The sequence below is a fragment of the Natator depressus genome, chromosome 7 (assembly GCF_965152275.1).
Source record: "Natator depressus isolate rNatDep1 chromosome 7, rNatDep2.hap1, whole genome shotgun sequence".
Lineage (NCBI taxonomy): Eukaryota > Metazoa > Chordata > Testudines > Cheloniidae > Natator > Natator depressus.
The window spans coordinates 33,014,705-33,034,548 of NC_134240.1; the positions used below are offsets into that span (position 1 = coordinate 33,014,705).

General features: G+C 58.1%; 1 protein-coding gene across 4 annotated transcripts in view; it reads right to left on the reverse strand.

The window, feature by feature from the left end:
- Positions 1–19,844, reverse strand: part of SPTBN2 (spectrin beta, non-erythrocytic 2) — a 59,983-nt gene that overhangs the window by 15,048 nt on the left and 25,091 nt on the right. For all 4 annotated transcript variants that reach the window (XM_074958057.1, XM_074958054.1, XM_074958058.1 and 1 more), the window contains 14 exons: positions 15,849–16,000; positions 13,713–13,886; positions 13,219–13,310; positions 12,948–13,028; positions 12,638–12,753; positions 11,843–11,955; positions 8,770–8,957; positions 7,225–7,342; positions 6,689–6,847; positions 6,131–6,433; positions 5,432–5,585; positions 2,065–2,935; positions 1,281–1,418; positions 111–867 (listed from right to left, as the gene is read on the reverse strand). In XM_074958057.1, the coding sequence (XP_074814158.1) occupies positions 111–867; positions 1,281–1,418; positions 2,065–2,935; positions 5,432–5,585; positions 6,131–6,433; positions 6,689–6,847; positions 7,225–7,342; positions 8,770–8,957; positions 11,843–11,955; positions 12,638–12,753; positions 12,948–13,028; positions 13,219–13,310; positions 13,713–13,886; positions 15,849–16,000 (3,416 nt within the window). The remainder of the gene's footprint in view (positions 1–110; positions 868–1,280; positions 1,419–2,064; positions 2,936–5,431; positions 5,586–6,130; positions 6,434–6,688; positions 6,848–7,224; positions 7,343–8,769; positions 8,958–11,842; positions 11,956–12,637; positions 12,754–12,947; positions 13,029–13,218; positions 13,311–13,712; positions 13,887–15,848; positions 16,001–19,844) is intronic.

Below are 19,844 nucleotides of genomic sequence, written 5' to 3' on the forward strand. Positions count from 1 at the left end.
GGGTCTGATCCGGGCCAGAGAAGGGGGTGGCATACTGGGCTGCATGGGCCTGTCCTAGCTCCAGCACAGGAACCAGCCTCCCCCAGACATGCTGGTTGCCCCAGCCTCACCTGGTTGCTGAGCACGCCCTCCACCTGCTTGGTGTCCCGCAGGAAGAGCTGGAAGTTATAGGCCTGGGACAGCAGGTGATGCCTGTTTTCCCACATCTGGCCCAGCTCCTTCCAGCCAGTGTCCAGGGCCTCCAGGCGTTGCTGCAGGAACATGTACTGGGCATCGGTCTGGCCCTGGGTCACCTCCTGGCCCATGGCCCGCATGCTCTGGTAGTCGTCCTTGTAGTGCTCGATCTCATTACGGATGCTCTCGTGCTGGCTCAGCAGCTGCTCAGCCTCAGCCAGGGTGGCTGGCACGTCCTCAGAGGCCACAGCTGTCTGTGTCCGTGACAGCCAAGCCTGGAAGTCATCGAGGTCACGCAGGAAGCCCTGCAGCTTGCTGGCCTCCCCCAATGACTCCTCGCGCCGCCGCATGGTCTCACGCAGCTCGGCCCACACAGTCTTGATGTCTGCCAGCTGGTCTAGGATGGGCGTCGCCTGGCCCGGGTGCTCGGCTGCCAGCGTGGCCGCCTCCCCCTGCAGGTCCAACACCTTGCCCTGGATAGCCTCCAGGTCCCGCTCCATGCCCGTCAGCTTCCTCTGCAGCGCCATGACGCCCGCCAGGTCGTTGCCCAGCTCCTGCGTCGACTCAATCACCTTGGTCTTCTCCCTCATCCAGGACTTGGTCTCGTTGCACTCCAGGTAGTAGTTCTGGATGTTCAGGGCCGAGGTCAGCGCGGCCTTCTTCTGGTCAGCCAGAGTGCGAAACCGCTCCCACCTGGAGAAGGGACAGGGAGGTAGGTGCGGGGCCTGTTCCCACTGACCACCCTGGAGCTGCCGAGCCCACGTTGGCGCTGCCAAAGGCAGACCTCCCCAGAGCCCTGATGCCTGTCGCTGGATGCAGATCCCCCAAGAGTCCTCCTCATCCCCATGGGTCAGTCAGAACCCCACACACACCCTCTGACACTGAGCTGCCTGCCCCCACTCCCAGAACCAAGCAGCCTGCTCTCCCCCCAATCTCCCTGGTGCCGATCCGCCTGCTCTCCCCATCTCCCCCCAGCACAGAGCCGCCTGCCCTCCCCATCTCCCCCCAGCACCAAGCCGCCTGCCCGCCCCATCTCCCCCTGGCGCCGAGCCACCTGCCCTCCCCATCTCCCCCCGGCACTGAGCCGCCTGTCCTCCCGCTCAGACCTGGTGTTGAGCTGCTCCTGCGTGGCCTGGATGCTCTCTTTGTTGCGGTGGTCGGTGCTCAGCAGCTGCCCAGCAATCTGGTTGATGGCCGCGATGCGCAAAGCCAGGTTATTCATCTCGGGCTCCAGTGTCTCAAACCTGCAGGCCCGGAGATACAGGCTCAGCCAACAATGCACTCAACCCCCCTCTTGCCCTGGAGAGCCAACCCCTCATGTTCCCCCCAGCACAGCACCAGCTGCTGCTGATCACGCATCTGCCCTAGTGCCTACTGGGAAAATCCAGGCTGCTTTCCCATAGGGCCTCAGCATGGATATAGCAGCCAGAGCATCATGGGGGAGCAATGCATTCTAGGATGCCCCACCACATGCCCAAGGGGAGGGAAGGGGATCAGCAATGCCAGTTCCACTGACCCATTAGGGGCTCCGTCCCCAGCAACACCCTGGTTCCAGGGAGAGGCTGCAGGGGCAAACTAGGCCACTGCCAAGGGCACACATAGCTAGAGACAGCCAGGCTACTGACTGGCTACAAGGGGCTGCCTGAGCATATGTGCCCCAGTGCATGCTGGAAAAATCCAGGTTGCTCTCCCATGGTGCCTAAGTCGGGACAGACAGAGCAGCATAAAGGGGGGAGCAATGCATTCTGGGATGTCCCACCACACAGAGAGCTGGGAGACAGGGAAGGGGGCTAGGGCCACAGTTACTCGTTGGCTGCAAGGGGCAGCGGGGTGTGGGCCTAACGAGGCTGGGCCAGGTGATGCATGCGGGCCTGGTCAGCCCCCACTCACCTCTGCTGCACCACCTCCAGGTCCTCCAGTTTCTCGGGGATCTCCATAGCATGCAGCCATTGCTCCTTCTCACCAATCCACAGCCCACAGGCATCAGCCTCACTGAACATCTTGTAGAGGTTGAGGGCATCCTGCAGATCCTGCTTGCGGCGCTCAGCCAGAGCGGCCAGCTCCTGGTAGCGCTGTTCCACAGCGGGCAGGCGCCCTGCCACCTCGGGTGTATGGGCAAAGGCAGGTGGCAGACTCTGGGCCTGCTCATGTAGCGCAGCGATGGCGGGCCGGTGGTTCTGGATCTCCTCTTCCACGTCCTTGTGCTTCTTGACCAGGCTCTGGGTAGAGTACTCGTCATGGCCCACCTCCGGGCTGGACACCAGCCGCAGGGCATCCATGAGCCAGGCCTCCATGTCATCGGCATCAGCCTGGAACTGGTAGAGGCTGGAGGCTTCATGCAGGCGCCGCTCCCGCTCGCCTGCCAGCGCCTCCAGGTGTTGCCACTGCTCCTCGATCTCCCGGATGCGCTCGGCCACCTCACGTGCCCCAAAGTGCCCCTCACGCACCAGGCAGTGGCCCTGGGCCATGGTGTGCTGCAGGGGTCCATAGCGGCCACTCATCTCATCACGGAAGGCATTGTGCTTGCTGATGAGGCGCAGCACGCTGGTCAGGTCCTTGCCGAAATCATCTGACGACAGGATCTGCTCCTGCTCCCGGATCCAGGCCTCCTCCTCACCCATGTCCCAGAAGAACTTCCACAGCCGACGTGACTCCTCCAGCTTGGCCCGGCGCTTGCCTGCCAGCTCAACCAGCTCCTGGTAGCACAGCTCTAGCATGTCCACCCTCTCCTGCACCAGCTGGGGGTCACACGGCTTGTATCCTGTGGGGGGATGTGGATGTTGTAGCCCACAGGTTGATTTTACGGTAAAGGATAAGAATAGCAATGCAGAAACGCAAGAGACTTAGCGGCATAGACCTATAAGAATAACTTAAGCTGTTACCACAGCTATAAGGCCTAACAGCCTGCATAGGAACAGTTGCTTAGGTTAGCATAAGTAAGTAAATCAACAGGGACCTTAAGTCACAAGATGGCATAAACTTTTGTTTTACTTGTTTTGTAATAATCACAAGTGTTGAAAACTGCTGACAGGTACCTGCAAGAAGGCAGTTTGCACAAGTTTAGGGTATTTTTGGAGGGAAACATGAGTAGATGCCTAACCACAGGTAACCATGGGTAATTTAATTGACATGTATGCTACTTATCCCATTAGTTTGAACTAGTTAATATAGTAACTTATGGGATAAGGACACCCCAACATTACGAGGGTGAGAAAGTCAAGATAGTAAAAGAGGGCGGAGCTATTTATACATATGCACCAAAGGCCTATAAAACGTCTGGTCTTAGGGAGAGCCACTGGAGTTCTCCATTGGCACGCCAGAGTCACACTAGGATCTGTCTCAACTTTCTGAGCTCTCCCCAAGGATACGGTGAGTACACCCAGTGGTGAGCTGGAGCCGGTTTGCACCAGTTCGCTGGAACCGGTTGTTAAATTTAGAAGCCCTTTTAGAACCAGCTGTCCCGCGAGGGGCAACCGGTTCTAAAAGGGCTTCTAAATTTAACAACCGGTTCCAGCGAACCAGTGCGAACCGGCTCCAGCTCACCACTGGGTGTACTCACCGGTGCTGGAGCACCCACGGGGAAAATTTGGTGGGTGCAGAGCACCCATCGGCAGCTCCCCACCCCGACCGCGGCCCCAGTTCACCTCCACTCCACCTCCGCCCCTGAGTTACGCTCCGCCCCATTCTGCTTCTCCACTCCCCCCTCACTCCCCCCCCCCCGCTTCCCGCAAATCAGCTGTTCGCGCGGGAAGCCAGGGAGGGCTGAGAAGCAGGCGGCAGTGCTCAGGCCCAGGGAGGCGGAGCAGAGGTGAGCTGGGGTGGGGGGCGGGGCAGGGGAACCGCTCCCTGCCCCAGCTCGCCTCCCCCTCCCTGGGCCTGAACGTGAAGCCGCCGCTTGCTTCTCAGCCCGCCCAGGCTTCCCGCTTGAACAGCTGATTCGCGGGAAGCAGGGGACGGCCGGAGAAGCAGAGCAGGGCGGCGCATCCGGGGGGAAGGCGGAGGTGGAGTGGAGGTGAGCTGGAGCCGGGCGCAGGGCAGGGAGCTGCCAGTGGGTGCTCTGCTTCAGCCCTGGAGTACCCACAGAATTGGTGCCTAAGGCGCCACTCTTGATGTGATCAGTGGGGGGAGAGGCAGCTCCCCCTGCTTCCCCCCTAGCTATGCTCATCCGCCCCTAGGAGCCAGAGGGACCTGCCAGATACTTCCCGGGAGCCGCCCCAGGTAAGCACCGCCAGGACTCCCCACCTCGCCCCCCGGGAGGTCCCTCTGGCTCTTAGGGGCAGGGTGGGGTGGGCACCCACTGTAGTGGTCCACAAGACCCTCCTGCCCGGTTCCAGGGGCAGTCAGGGGACAGGGGAGGGGGGTGGATGGGGCAGGATCCTGGGGGGCGGGGGCGGGCCATGACTCCCTCGTGGGGTGAGGAGGGAACCGGTTGTTAAGATTTTGGCAGCTCATCACTGAGTACACCCAGGTACTGGGGTGGGTCATACTTACAGCATTGTATTATCTCACTTTACTTGTTTGAATAATTTTATTTATTGGACTGATCATTGTGGTAATAAAACTCCTACAATTACCAAAAGTCATCCCTGAGTGCAAGTGTTGCTGCTACTGCCATGGGGCTCCCAAACAAATAATAATTCTGGAGATACTGGGCCTGATCTTGGGACAAGAACCTACCAGATTGCAGAGTGCTAACTGGGGAAAATGAAATCAGCCACATAATCAATACATCAGGCAACAACGTGGGATCCCTGCTTACAACCCCTCCTCCCCCTGCCATTTGCCCCACAGGAAGAGCCATGGGGCTCCTGACCCTTGAGTCCTGGGGGCAAAAGGGGGCCAGGGTCACTGGCACTGGTGCCCATGAGGCAGGGGAGACAAATAGGGGGCCCACAGGGAGTAATAGGGGGAGGGAAGGCCCTTTTGCTCAGGCTATAGAGTCAGGGCTAGGCACAGAGCAGGGCTCACACCAGGCAGGGAACCTCCACAGAGACGCAGAGGGGTGAGAAGCTCACAGGGTGGCTTAAGATATGGCATTGCCCCCTGCAGATGTGGCTACCCCAAACTCAGCTGGGCTCTGAGCTGTTCTCTTGAGGGCTGGGATGTGGGGGCTGGGGCATGGCAGGGACAAGCACATGGAGGAGCAAACATAGAATGGGCTGGGACATGGCAGGGCGGGGATGAAGTAGGGGCCTGGGATTCGGCAAAGCTGAACATGGAGGGTGCGGGTTGGCTGTGGTGCGGGTGGAGCTGTTACCTTCTCCAGGGGTGGCGAACCTCTGTGCAGCAGTGCCAACAGCCTTGATGCGCTCGGCCTGCACGGCGATGTCGGCCTCCACCAGCGCATGGATCTGCAGCAGGTCTTCCACACCATGCAGGTGCTTCCCAAAGTCCTGGGACTGCAGGCGGCCCTGCGGAGGGACGGGCGGGTGCTGACTGCATGGGGAGCCCCCCCAGATCCCACCCACCAGTGCCCATACCTTGGCCCTGTCAGGGGAGGTGCACGCCTACAGACAGAGGCAGGCACCCTCCCACACTCTGCTCCAGCCAGGGGGACAGACACAGCAGCAGGCTGCACTGGGGTATGTGGGCACAGTCCCAGCTCCCTGCCTCCTGCAGCACAGGATACAGCACCCAGGGCATCTGAACTCCCCTTTGCGCCAGGGCATCGCTATCCCCTGCTCCCTCCCCTCCATTACAGACATTCAAAGCCATCTGCCCCACTGACCCCCATGTACCCCATGTCTGAGCTGGCAGTGCCCCCAGCTTTACCCCCTTATCCTTTCCAAGAGGAAGGCCAGCCTGCCACTCCGCCTCCCCCTGCTGGAGCTCCTGGGGATGGGGCTGGCAGAGAGCACCTGGGACACCTACCCCAGACAGCTGGGCCCCTCAGTGGTGGCAGATGGTGGCGGCCCAGGCTGGGCAGGCTGCTCCCAGCTCCACTGCCCCCACATACCTTCATCTCCTCCATCCAGTCCATAAGGTAAGCCAGGTCCTGGAACATCTTCTGCAGGTCCAGGTTGAGGAGCAGGCGCTCACGGCGTGAGGCCACCAGCTCCCGCAGATAGTCCCACAGCCGCACCACGTTGTTCTTGCGGGCCAGCACGCGCTTGATGTCGTGGTAGCGCTCCGCCTCCAGCTCGGTGGCCACAGCATTCACGGCCTGCACGCGCTCACTGTAGGCCACGATGTCTGTCTCAATGGCCTCATGCTTCCGCACCGCTGCCTCCACCGCCGAGATGTCCACGCCAAAGTTATCCTGCAGGGGAGGGCAGACATCATGCCGGGGCAGGGCTGGCCGAGGGGGTCACTGCACAGCTCCTCCCACCTACAGGTCATGGAACCAGCCGCCTCGAGATGCAGTGCGGTCTACTGGAGAGAGCACTGGGCTGGGAGCCAGGACTCCTGGTTCTATCCCCAGCTCTGGAGGGAAGTGGGCTGTAGTGTGTTGGGTGGGGGCTGGGAGTCAGGAGTCCTGGGTTCTAATCACATGGTTTGTGGGTTTGGGACTCACCTGGGACACCAGACGCTGGTTCTCACTCAGCCACGTCTCCCGCATGGCTGCCTTGCGGTCAAATCGCGCCGCCAGCTGCTCCAGCTTTTCCTGGCGGATCAGCTCGTTGCGCAGTGCCAGCTCCCGCTCATGCTCCGCCTTCTCCAGCCGCTCCCAGGCCTGCAGGGGGGAGGGGGTTAATTACAGCAGGGAGTCAACATCTAACACAGGCCAACAATTAATGACAGCACCAATGACCATCTCCCAGGGATCTCTCTCCTGACATTGAGATGCAGCCGCCTCTGAGGTGGGGGGGCAGGGACTGTTTATACAGGGATCCCTCACCTGGTGCTGAGATGCAGCTGCCTCTGAGGTGGGACGTGGGGGCTGTTTGTACAGGGATCCTCGCTCAGCGCTGAGATGTTTTCTATCACATCCAAAATATGACATCTCCAGAAGCAAAGCCCCCCAGCACTGAGTTGAGGGAGCGGGGCCAGCACTGGCTGTAAGCGGAAAGCACTCCCTACTGAGTCCTTGCCCTGCCCTCTGCTGCTCACCTTGTTGATGTCGGAGATTAGCTTGCCCTCGCGCGGTATATACACCTTCTGGTTGTTGGCGCGCATCTTGCTCTGGATGGTGAAGAGCAGCACCTCCAGGTTCCCCTTCTCTGTGAACCTGAGGGGTGGGGATAGGGTAAAGGGTCAGACAGAGCGCCAGGGGTATGTGTCTCAGAGCCTGGGAGCTGATCCAGGCGGGCTAGTCACAGAACCTGGGCGGGGGAGCAGGAGCCCATCAGAGCCCAGGGGACAGGGGCAGGAGCAGCAGTTCCTGAACCCAGAACACATATCCACATCCCTTCCCTCCTTGTGGTTCTCTTCAATCTGCCAGCAGGGGGTGCTCATGTCATGCCAGAGGCTCCCCAGTCAGGGTCCTCACTAGGTCATCTAGTCCAGTCCCCTGCAATCCAAGCAGGACTAAGTAATAACTAGACCATCCGTGACAGGTGTTTGTCTAACTGCTCTTAAAGGCCTCCAATGATGGAGATTCCACAACCTCCCTTAGCAATTTGTTTCAGTGCTTAACTACCCAAACAGGAAAAAGAAAAAAGAAAAGGAGTACTTGTGGCACCTTAGAGACTAACCAGTTTATTTGAGCATGAGCTTTCGTGAGCTACAGCTCACTTCATCGGATGCATAGCGATGAAGTGAGCTGTAGCTCACGAAAGCTCATGCTCAAATAAACTGGTTAGTCTCTAAGGTGCCACAAGTACTCCTTTTCTTTTTTCTTTTTATGAATACAGACTAACACGGCTGTTACTCTGAAACCAAACAGGAAGTTTTTCCTAATTTCCAACCTAAGCCGCCCTTGCTGCAATTTAAGCCCATTGCTTCTTGTCCTAACCTCAGAGGTTAATGAGAACAATTTACCTTGTTTCAAACTTTTACATACTCTGATGGAGAACCCGACACACTGCTACCTCCCCCAGCCCCATTCTTCTGCTCTAACTCCCCAGACAGGCTGGAGACCACCACATGCTTTAGTCCCCACGTGGACTGGGAGGGAACCTGAGTCAGTCCCTCCACCTTGGGGTTAAAGTGGAGCCAACGCCCCCTAGAGGGGCAAGGCTCCACGTGCCATTCCCCACCCCCGTGAGCCAGCCAGCAGGCAGTGCCAGGGCACTGGAACACACCAAGATTGGGAAGTGATCAGCTCATACGAGGTCCCTCTCCCACAGGCTGGAATGGGGTAGGCTCCCTGGTCACACACAGCATGGTGGGCACCTGTGAGAGCAGTGCCGCCAGTGTGGGTAGCTGGACATGATGTGAGCACTCTTCCCATGTTGTGTAGGCGGCAGCTGAGTAACCAGCGTAGCCAGTCTGTCTGTAGCAAGGCATCCCAGAGTGCACTGCGCCCTGGGAAAAACACCCACAATCCTCTGCTCATGCCAGAGGTGGGGCAGGATAGCAGAGTGGCACAGATCTCTCAGAGTGCACCAATCCAGGCGCTGATTACAGTCCTGGGGGTTCCCTGCGCCGTGTTAGCTGTGCCAGGGCTGCCAAGTGGTGGCCCAGGGCCGACTCAGAGGTGGGTAAGGGACTCACTTGGGGGGCTTCTCGACAGTGCGGTAGGTGTTGAAAGCCTGCAGCTGGTTCTGCACCCCGCTCAGGGAGTTGGCCAGCTTACGGTCGTTGAGTGTCAGGATGGTCTGTTCGATCCACTGCAGCAGGTCAGAAGCCAGCGTCTCGTACTTCTCGATCAGCTTGTCAGCCTCAATGGCATAGTCCAGCACCTGGCCAGGAGGGGAGGGGGAAGGAGTCACTCACCACCAAGCCAGCATGGATCAAGCCTGTTGGCTGACAGCCCCCTCCGAGATGGATGGCAGCCTCAAGAACCCAAGAGGCCCCAGACATAGGTGCCGACTTTGTGGGTGCTCCAGGGCTGGAGCACCAACGGGGAAAAATTAGTGGGTGCTCTGCACTCACCAGCAACCAAACCTCCCCTCCCCCCACCTCACCTCGTCCCCCGAGCACACCGCGTCCCCGCTCTTCTGCCTACCTCCCACTGCTTGCTGCCACCAAACAGCTGTTTGGCAGCATAGCAAGCTCCAGGAGGGAGCGAGGAGGAGTGGGAATGTGGCGTGCTCAGGGGAAGAGGCGGGACAGGGATTTGGGGAAGGAGTCGGAATAGGGGCAGGGAGGCGGCGGAGTTGGAGCGGGGACTTTGGGTAATGGGTTGGAATGGGGTCAAGGCAGGGGCGGAGTCAGGGCAGGGCCGGGAGCAGAGGGGGGGTCAAGCACCCACCGACGTGAGCAGAAGTCAGCACCTATGGCTCCAGCAGCCCATCCTTGGGCTCCATAAGAGCCAATGCCCACCAGCGACTCAGAATTTAACATCCAGTAAGGAAACCCTTCCTCCCACACCATCCATCCATCCACCCCATCAACCCTTTCTCCCACTCCCTCCACCTCATCAACCCTTTCTCCCACTCCACCCATCCATCCATCCCATCAACTCTTTCTCCCACTCCATCCATCCATCCACCCCATCAACGCTTTCTCACACTCCATCCATCCACCCCATCAACCGTTGCTCCCACTCCATCCATCCATCCACCCATCCATCCATCTTCCCCATCAACTCTTTCTCCCACTCCATCCTTCCTCCCCATCAACCCTTTCTCCCACGCCATCCATCCAACCCATCAACCCTTTCTCCCACTCCATCCATCCATCCCATCAACCCTTTCTCCCACGCCATCCATCCAACCCATCAACCCTTTCTCCCATGCCATCCATCCAACCCATCAACCCTTTCTCCCATGCCATCCATCCATCCACCCCATCAACGCTTTCTCCCATTCCATCCATCCATCAACCCCAACAAGGCTTTCTCCCACTCCATCCATCCATCCATCCACCCCATCAACCCTTTCTCCATCTACATTCATCCATCCACTGTATCAACCCCTTCTTCCACTACATTCATCCATCCACCCCGGCAACCCTTTCTCCCACTCCATCCATCCATCCACCCCATCAACCCTTTCTCCCACGCCATCCATTCATCCACCCCATCAACGCTTTCTCCCATTCCATCCATCCATTAACCCCATCAACCTTTTCTCCCACTCCGTCCATCCATCCACCCTATCAACCCTTTCTCCTACTCCATCCATCCACCTCATCAACCCTTTCTCCCACTCCATCCTTCCATCCACCCCATCAACCCTTTCTCCCACTCCATCCATCTATCTATCTACCCCATCAACCCTTTCTTCCACTTCATCCATCCATCCATCCATCCCATCAAGGCTTTCTCCCACTCCATCCATCCTCCCCATCAACCCTTTCTCCCACTCCATCCATCCACCCCGTCAACCGTTTCTCCCACTTCATCCAGCCATCCCATCAACTCTTTCTCCGAATCCATCCATCCATCCACCCCATCAATGCTTCCTCCCACTCCATCCATCCATCCTCCCTATTAACCCTTTCTCCCACTCCATTCATCCATCCACCCCATCAACCCTTTCTCCTACTCCATCCATCCACCCCATCAACCCTTTCTCCTACTCCATCCTTCCTCCCCATCAACCCTTTCTCCTACTCCATCCTTCCTCCCCATCAACCCTTTCTCCCACTCCATCCATCCCATCAAGGCTTTCTCCCACGCCATCCATCCTCGCCATCAACCCTTTCTCCCACTCCATCTATCCACCCCATCAACCGTTGCTCCCACTCCATCCATCCATCCACCCCGTTAACACTTTCTCCCACTTCATCCATCCAACCCATCAACCCTTTCTCCCACTTCATCCATCCATCCACCCCATCAATGCTTTCTCCCATTCCATCCATCCATCCACCCCATCAACCCTTTCGCCTACTCTATCCATCCATCCCATCAACCCTTTCTCCCAATCCATCCATCCACCCCATCAATGCTTTCTCCCATTCCATCCATCCATCCACCCCATCAACCCTTTCGCCTACTCTATCCATCCATCCCATCAACCCTTTCTCCCAATCCATCCATCCACCCCATCAATGCTTTCTCCAATTCCATCGATCCATCCACCCCATCAATCCTTTCTCCTACTCTATCCATCCATCTTATCAACCCTTTCTCCTATTCCATCCTTCCTCCCCATCAACCCTTTCTCCCACTCCATCCATCCATCCATCCATCCCATCAAGGCTTTCTCCCACTCCATCTATCCTCGCCACCAACCCTTCCTCCCACTCCATCCATCCATCTTCCCCTTCAACCCTTTCTCCCACTCCATCCATCCATCTACCGCATCAACCCTTTCTCCCACTCCATCCATCCATCCACCCCATCAACGCTTCCTCCCTCTCCATCCATCCATTTATCCCAACAACTCATCCTCCCAATCTATTCATCTAATCCAAGGGTTCTCAAACTGGAGGTCATGACCCCTCAGGGGTTGCGAGGTTATTATGTGGGGGGTCATGAGTTGTCAGCCTGCACCCCCAAACTCCTCTTCACATCCAGCATTTATAATACTATATATAAAAAAAAGTTTGAGTACAAAAGTTTGAGAACCACTGCTTCTAATCCATCCAACCCAATCCATCCACCCTCCCAACCCACCCAACTAGCACACCCCATGCAGTGACAGCACTCCCTGCCCTTGGTTTCTGCCCTCGGTACCTTTCCAATGCGCTTTCCCTCCACAGCCAATGCTTTCATTTTGGAGAAGTAGTGGTAGTAGGTGGCCACATATGTGATGATGGACTTCTCATCTGGCTGGTCCACGTTGACATCTGGGGGCAAGAGCCATGTATGTCAGTGAGGGAGCCGCATCTCCCATTGCCTCCTCACTGTGAGGGAGGGCACATCAGCACCAGGCACTTCCTGGCAACTAACACCTAGATGCCCTGGTGTGGGGGTGAATGGGAAGCAGCGGTAATTTCTCTTCAGTGGGTGGGGATTAACCCAGTGGTGTCATAGAATATCAGGGTTGGAAGGGACCTCAGGAGATCATCTAGTCCAACCCCCTGCTCAAAGCAGGACCAATCCCCAATTTTTGCCCCAGATCTCTAAATGGCCCCCTCAAGGATTAAACTCACAACCCAGGGTATTGCAGGCCAATGCTCAAACCACTGAGCTATCCCGGAGCCCCTACTTCCAGCCATGAACCTTCCCCTTCGTGTATATGAGTGCAGGATGGGAAAGTGGTCTGGATTTTCCCAAAATGCACTGTACCATGGAAAAAGACCCCTCTGCTTTCAGCAGCACAGAGGCAGGATGGGTGAGGAGTCTGTCCCCCTTGTAACAGTGTTTCCCCAGCAGCATTACCCAGCCACAAACTCCGCCCCGACCTCCAACCTGGATGAACGCATATGAGAAAGGCATTTTCCCCCATACCAAGAATGGATCCATTGGACTGAGACCCCGGCTCACCCCAGCCCTCCCTCCTCTAGGCCCGCACAGCTTGACACCCACCTTCGGGGTCCAAAAGCTTAGTCAGCCCCAGCTCCTTCTCCGCTACGTTAAACGCATTCTGCAGGTTGTAGTGGGCATTGCATTTCTTCAGCGTGTCAATATCTATAAGGTCCGGCCTGCAGGGGGCACCAAAGGGCATACAGTGAATGCCAGCCCGGAGGCTCCACCCCCACTCCCCCATGTCTCGCTGACCCCCATCAACCCCATCCTAATGCCCCACCCTAGGCCAATGCTAGAGGACAGTGGCAGCACGCCACGGGTCCCTGAGATCCTGGTGTCCCCTGCGCACCCAGACGTGGCCCACACTGACCTGTGCTTGTGGACAATCGCATTGAAGGCCAGGCCATCCCTCCAGCTGGTGGTGAAATTGTGAACGTTAACATTCTGGTACCTGTAACATACAGACACAGCAGTGAGGGGGATGGAGCTGGAGCCCCGTACAGGGGAAAGGGCCCATGTCCCATTCCCGACCCCCCCTAAGCCAGCCAGTCCTCTCACCATGGGGCTGCATCCAAACCAGCATCCCCTAGAGAGGAAAGACCTGATACTCTATCCCCCGATAGCTACCCTTTACCCCTTACCCTGCCGTCTTCATCTGGCACCAGAGCAGCAGGGCATCCTTGGCCGATTTCTTCTCCTTGTTATCCTCAGTCTCCACACTGATATCCTGGATCTAGGGAGCAGATACAGAGGCAGGTGCAGGTTAGTCCCACCAGCACCAAGCCTCCCGGGCCATGGAGAGAAGGCTCCATGCTCCCTGGCCCATTCTTTCTAACATCACACGATTGGGAGGGGCTCTTTCCCCCTGGGCAATTTGAACCAGGGATCCAAGTGGTCCCCAAGCAGCCACTCGAGTACTGGCATAACACAGGCAGCCATAGGGCAGTGGCCTGCAGACGTTAGGGGCATGACCACTCCACCATGCCAGCAGGGACACTTGTTCCGTTGTCACCAACTCTCACCAGGGTTGGCTCTCCATGAGGGGGAGAGGTTGGGGAGCTCTGAGACTGCAGAGGGATAGAGGGATTCAGGTCCAGGGTGGGGAAAGGGGTGGAGACTGAGCTGCTCCAGGTACCTGGAAGCGGAGGATGATGGTCCAGATGAGGCCCAGCGTGAGGCGGTGGTTGCCATCGACGATGTCATGGGAGCCCATATTCTCCAGATGCACCTTCTGCTCCTTGAGGAACTGCAGGGCCTTGTCTACGTTCTCCAGGCAGTGGATCCGCATTCGCCCTTTGGTGGGCTTGGGCTGGAAGGTGAGAGTAACAGGAAGGGGATCCCCCTGCCACCCACCTATCCTGCTGCCAGCACCCCTCTTCAGTATTCCCCCCAGACTGCGCTCCGCATACCATCCTCCTCTACTACTGGGATCCTGCCCCAACCCCCCTCCAGCCTGCACTTCCCACGCTGCCTGCTTCCCTGCTCCCAGGATCCCACCTCAATCCCCTACTGGCCTGTGGGCCCCACACTGCCTGACTCCCCCTCTGCCAGGACCCCCTTCCCTGACCTGCACTCCTCACTGCTGATTCAGCATCCATGCTGCTCGCAGCAGGCAACAATCCAGGTGCTGGGCCGGATGCACCAGCTAGCTCTGGCTGGGAAGCCGGTTTAACAGGTCACCCACACAGACCAGAGCATGCTGGAGTCTTGGCCCAAGGCCCTTACAGCTCTGAGACCAACGAGGCAGCTCAGCCCAGCCCTGGGAACAGTCTGCTCTTGGTCCCCGACACAGGGGAGAAGCTGAAGTTGCCGCAGGGTTCGGCGCAGGAGCCTGACACAGGGGGGGAGTTGGGATAACTGAGCACAGCATGGGGCACTGACCACCACTTCACATGCTGCACTGGGAGCCAGGATGCCTGGGTTCTATTTCCCGCTCTGCCTCTGATGTTGGGCAAGTCCCTTCCCCTCTCAGTGCCTCTGTTTTTCCTCCCATCTCTATTCAGACTGAGGTCTTCAGGGCCCAGACCATGTCTCACCCTGTGTCTGCGCAGCGCCCAGCACAATGGGGTGGTGATATTGGTTGGAGTCCCTAGACACTGCTCTGCCCAGAGCCAGGAATAGAAGTTAGGAATCCTGGCTCCCAGCCCAATGTTCTAGACACTACACACCACTCCCCTCCCAGAGCTGTCAAAAGAAACCAGGAGTCCCGGCTCCCAGCCCAGTGTCCTACACCCTGGGCCATACTGGAGTCCACCCTTCAGCATGGAATTTCCATGCCTGCCCTCCCCATGATTCTGGCTGCCCTCGCCCTCCCCTGGGGCTGGGTGCTGTGGGAGCCATCTCCCTGGTGCCAGGAAGCCAGGGCTCCAAAGCAGAGAGGACCTGGACCGCAGCACCTGTGGCAGTGAGGGCAGGGGCGTAGGGAGTGATGTGCCCCCTGAAGACAGGGTGGCGGGCCAGGGGCAGCTCAGACAGACACAGCCAGGTGGCTCCAGCACCTGACCTGCCCAAGAACCAGAAAAACCACCAGAGCAGGGCTGGGCGTGCAGCCAGCCTGCCCCACCCAGCCCAGCACCTGGCATGTAGGCAAGAAGCTGCACTGCATGCTGGGAGCAGGTGCTGAGCTCAGAGGGCAGCCAGGGCATGAGTCACAGAACCAGGAGAAGCCCAGCCTGACAGAGGGAGACACAGAATGGGCTACAAAGCCAGGCACAGGGAGCTGTGGGTGCTATTGGGTTCAAGTCTGCACATAGGTGGGGACGACCAGAGAGGGAGCAGAGAATAGTGGTTACAGCAGAGGGGGGCTGGCAGTCAAAACTCCTGAGTTTTACGCTGGCTCTGGGAAAGAAGTGGGGTCCAGTGGGCTAGAGGAGGCTGGGAGCCGGGACTCCTGGCTTCAGAATTGTAGGCATCAGTTGGGTCAATCCTGGCTTGGGGAGCGCCCCTGTAGTGGCATGTTCTGTGGGGGAGCAGAATTGAGGATAGGCACCATGGCTGCCCGTTTCTGAGGTGCCCTCCGGTGGCCACTTCTCTTGCAGATGAGGGTAGTGGGTCAGAGCAGGCAGGCTTGGGGTCAGGACTCCTGGGTTCAGTCCTTGCTCTGGAAGGGGAGTGGGGCCTACTGAGGTGACTCCAGATTCTCCCTGAGGTAATTAAGATCTGAATTCGGCCCTAACCGCACAGGTATAAGAAGCCTCCAGCAGAGGTGAAGGAGCCCAAATATCCCATGGCACTGCTCCCAGGGTGCCCTGTCCCCCGGCCCCACACTCACCAGCTGCTCACCCGACAGCACCTCCAGCAGGCGGATGAGCATGCGCCCATCGCGCAGGTCATTGTACAGGTCTGCGATGCGGCAGGTCACACGTGCCAGGTGAGAGTTCACCCATTTGGTGAAGGTTTTCTTCTGCACGGCCTCGCGCTCATCTGCAAGAGAAGCAGCCACCAGAAGGCTCCTCAGAAACGGGTGCCCTGGCGTCTATCCCCAATCCTGCTCTCCACAGAACACGCCATTACCGGAGTGGGGGCTCCCCAAACCAGGATCGACCCAACCGATGCCTACAATTCTGGATCCAATCCCAGCCTAGCCCCCTAACACTCAATGCTTCCACTCCCCCACAACTCAGTACTGGATCCCCAACCCCACTGCCTCCTTCCCCAGCCAGCTCACACCAGTCAGCTCTACCCTACAGTAATAAAACAGCACCTGCAGTCCCGAGTTCCTGGGAGACCCTACAATAACAATCCACCCTACTCTGCTCTAGTGCCTCAAGAGATCCCACAATAACAAACAGGTCTGTACAGCCCCAGTTCGCCCAAGACACAATACAATAATAACCAGTTTGCCCAGCAACAATGCTCACAGAAGACCCTACAATAACAAGCACCACTACAACACATGCCTTCTTCCTCCCCTGTAATAACATTGGGGCTGGGGAGGGAGATACCAGCGGGGGAGGAGTAGGTTTGATTCTAAGGGGCAGGAGGCACAGGGGCATGGGGTCAGCACTGTCTGCAAGGGGAGAGCGCCCCCTGCTGAGCCCCAGCCTGCTTCCTGCAGCACAGTGCAGGGTGTAGCTGACAGTTTCCCAGCCCCAGGTGCCATGAGAGGCGTCTGGGAGAAGCGCCCTGAGCCCCTCCTCAGCTGACAGGCCCTGGGGGTTCCCCCGCCCTGTGAATAACTCCACTCCCTAACCGCATACTTATTCCCAAGGCTCCTATTTATCCACAGCCCTGGCTGGGTGGGTCGTCCTGGCAGAAGCCCGGGGATGGCACAATACTATCTGTTCTTCCAGACCTGACGTAAGCCAGGAAGATGGCGAGGGAACCGGGCTGAGCCAGAGCTCCCTGCAGGCATCCCACACCAGGCACAACCGGATTTACCTTCACCTTGAATCAGCTGAGGGGGATGGGACAGGGCAACTTTCCCCTCTAAGGGGCACCAGCTCCAAGCCACCCCAAGGTCCTCCCCTAGTGCTTCTGTTTTCCCTCCTGCCCTTTGACTGTTAGACTGTGAGCAATTTGAGACAGAGACTGTGTCTGGGCAGCGCCCAGCCCGAGGGGGCCCTGATCACAGTTGGGGAGGTCTGTGCAGCACCAAGCCCAGTGGGGACCCCAGTCTCATCTGAGCCCCGTCATACACGTAACAACAATGGGAAATGCAGGTGCCATGAGGCTGGGCCCTGTCCTGCTTGTATCTACCAGAGATCTGGGAAGGGGATGTAGGGGAGTACTGTTTGCATATGATACTGGGTGTTTCAGTTGGTCCAGGCCAGAGAGGGCTGCGGCCCAGGAAATCTGGGAGGAGCTGCCCTAGCTGGGAGTGCAGGCAGCGTGAGGGTAGGGCGATCTCAGGGACTCCCACTCCCAGCTGGGCTCCAGAGTGACTGTGCAGTTCAGGGAAAGGCCAGGCCATACTTGTGGGCGGCTCTGCACAGCCTGGGTCAGTGGGCAGTGGGTGCCAATGCCCGCAGTGATGGGAAGGTAATGGACCAGTGTCTGGGAGCGGGGGGGAAATGGAGGCTAGGAGCCCCCAGCCCCACAGAGCACTGAGGCACCAGGACAGCAGGGCAAGGAGGGACTTGCCTGCTCCAGAAGGGGATTCCCTGCTCCCCTCAGGCAGCCCAGCGAATGACAATCATTAGAAGCTTCTCCAAATGTTAACTGAGCTATTCACCACCAGAGGCTGGGGAGCAGCATGGTCAGCCACAGACTGGGAAACTGAGGCACTGAGCTGGGCAGGTCAAACAGGGAGTCTGTGACTGAGCTGGGGATAGAACCCAGGAGTCCTGACTCCCAGCCCCCTTGCTCTAACTACTAGACACCACTCTCCTCCCAGAGCCAGCCAGCCAGCCTTGCTTGACTCTGGCTGCATTTACTGATGGGTTTGTGCATCCCAGCCTCTCTGGAGGGGTGTGTCTCTGTTTGTCCCTGAAATGCACATTGCCCCCCACCCCCACCATTTGGTCTGATGACTCCTTGTCAGGGCTGCTGCTCTGAGCAAACACGGACCCAGCCTTGGGCAGCCCAGCCAAGCCCAGCTCCCTCCTGCCCTGACTGCACCGGCCACAGGAGCATGTGTGTGTCTGTGTGTTGTCATGTACTGAGGCGAGAGGAGAGTGTGTTTGTGCAAGGGCGAGAGGCAGTGCGTCCTGGTGCGTGCCTTCTGGGGACAGTGCGGGGGGGGGGGGTGCATTCAATGCATTCTCCAGTGTGTTTTTGCCCTCATCTGAGCAACCCTCAGACCCCCCTCAGGCGTCTCATCAGTCTCATTTGTTTGGATGCAGGTTCCAGCCCCAACTTGTCAGCAGCTGCTCCTGTCAGGGCCCTTGTGTAACAGGCCAGACCTACTGCAGGTCCTCACTCCAGCCCCCACCCCACCCTGATCTCCTGCCCCCCAACCCCCACCTCCACCAGTTTCTGCTCCTCTCCCTGCCCTGTCTGTGTCCCTCACTCAAAACCCACAGCCCTCCAGCTCTGCCAATGACCCTCAGTCCCAGTCTGCAGTCCCTGGCTCTGCCAATGCCCCTCAATCCTGACCCTCAGCCCTAACCCCAGCTGCAAAGCCCGTCTCTCTCTCTCTGTTGCCTCTGAGAATCCCTTTAGTGCTTAATCCTGTGCCGTTTGCTGGGCACTGTGGGCAGAGCCTGCCTGTGGGATGTCAGTTTATCACCCCAGGTTCTGGCAGATGCCAGAGCCCACCCACCCCACACCTAAGCCAGAAGCAAGTGCCAGCATTTCCTGTTTGAAGCTGCATGTTCAAAGCCAGGAGCCGAACACTCCCATTTCCAGGACAGCAGTGATGGCCAGTAGCCCACATAGGTACTCAGCAAGTCACCTAGGGTGGGGGCATCCCCACTTTCCCCTGGACTTGGCCTGGCTTAGGAGACGGTGGGGGAAATCCACCAGAAACTCTCTCCTAGTGCCACATTCACTGAGTTTTTTGCATTTACTATTCAGTGTTTTCCCAGTGAAAAACTCCAGAAAAGGGAAAATGGGGGGATCTGGAGTGGGAGGGACCTTTTCCTAGGGCAAGCACAGCACAGGGTAAGCGTCAGCTGCCTTCCGCCACCTCCTCACCCCACAGGCCCCAGTGTAAAGCATGGGGCCGTTGCACCTGGAACTGCATGGGGACCCAAGGATGCTGCTGGGAGGCAGAGAAGCCCTGGGGCTGCTCCCATTTACACTTGGGGATGGGAGGTCTATGTCCAGGAGGCAGCATTTCTCCAGCCATGATTCTGTTTGTTGCCTTGAACGCTGTCATGTTAAAAGGCCCTTTCCCCTCACTGAGTTCTAGCCTCATGTGGATGTGTTTGTGGGGGCAGTTCTGGGGATTGGCTGGAGATTGGGGGTGAAGATTAAGGGTGCATGAGAGAAGCTGGCTGCAGGGAAACCCTTTGCATTGTTGGGGAGGGACTCCTGGGTTGTATCCCTGGCTCTGGAAGGGGAATGGGGTCTAGTAGTTAGAGCAAAAGGGGGGGGGGGATCTGGGAGCCAGGACTCCTGGGTTCTATCTCCTGCTCTGGGAGAGAAGTGGGGTCTAGTGGGTTAGAGCATGCAGGGAAGGAGTCTGGACTCATGGGTTCTATTCCTGGCCCTGCCCACAACTGGGCTGGGTGGCCTCAGGGAGCCCCTTCCCCGCTCTGTGCCTGTTTCTCCTGCTATGGGGTTTGTCTGCAAAGTGCTGTGAACTCCTGCTCTGGGCTGTGCCCCACCCTACCCCGCTGGCTTCTGGTCTGGGGCTGGTTCACACTGGGGGGGCGGGTCCTGG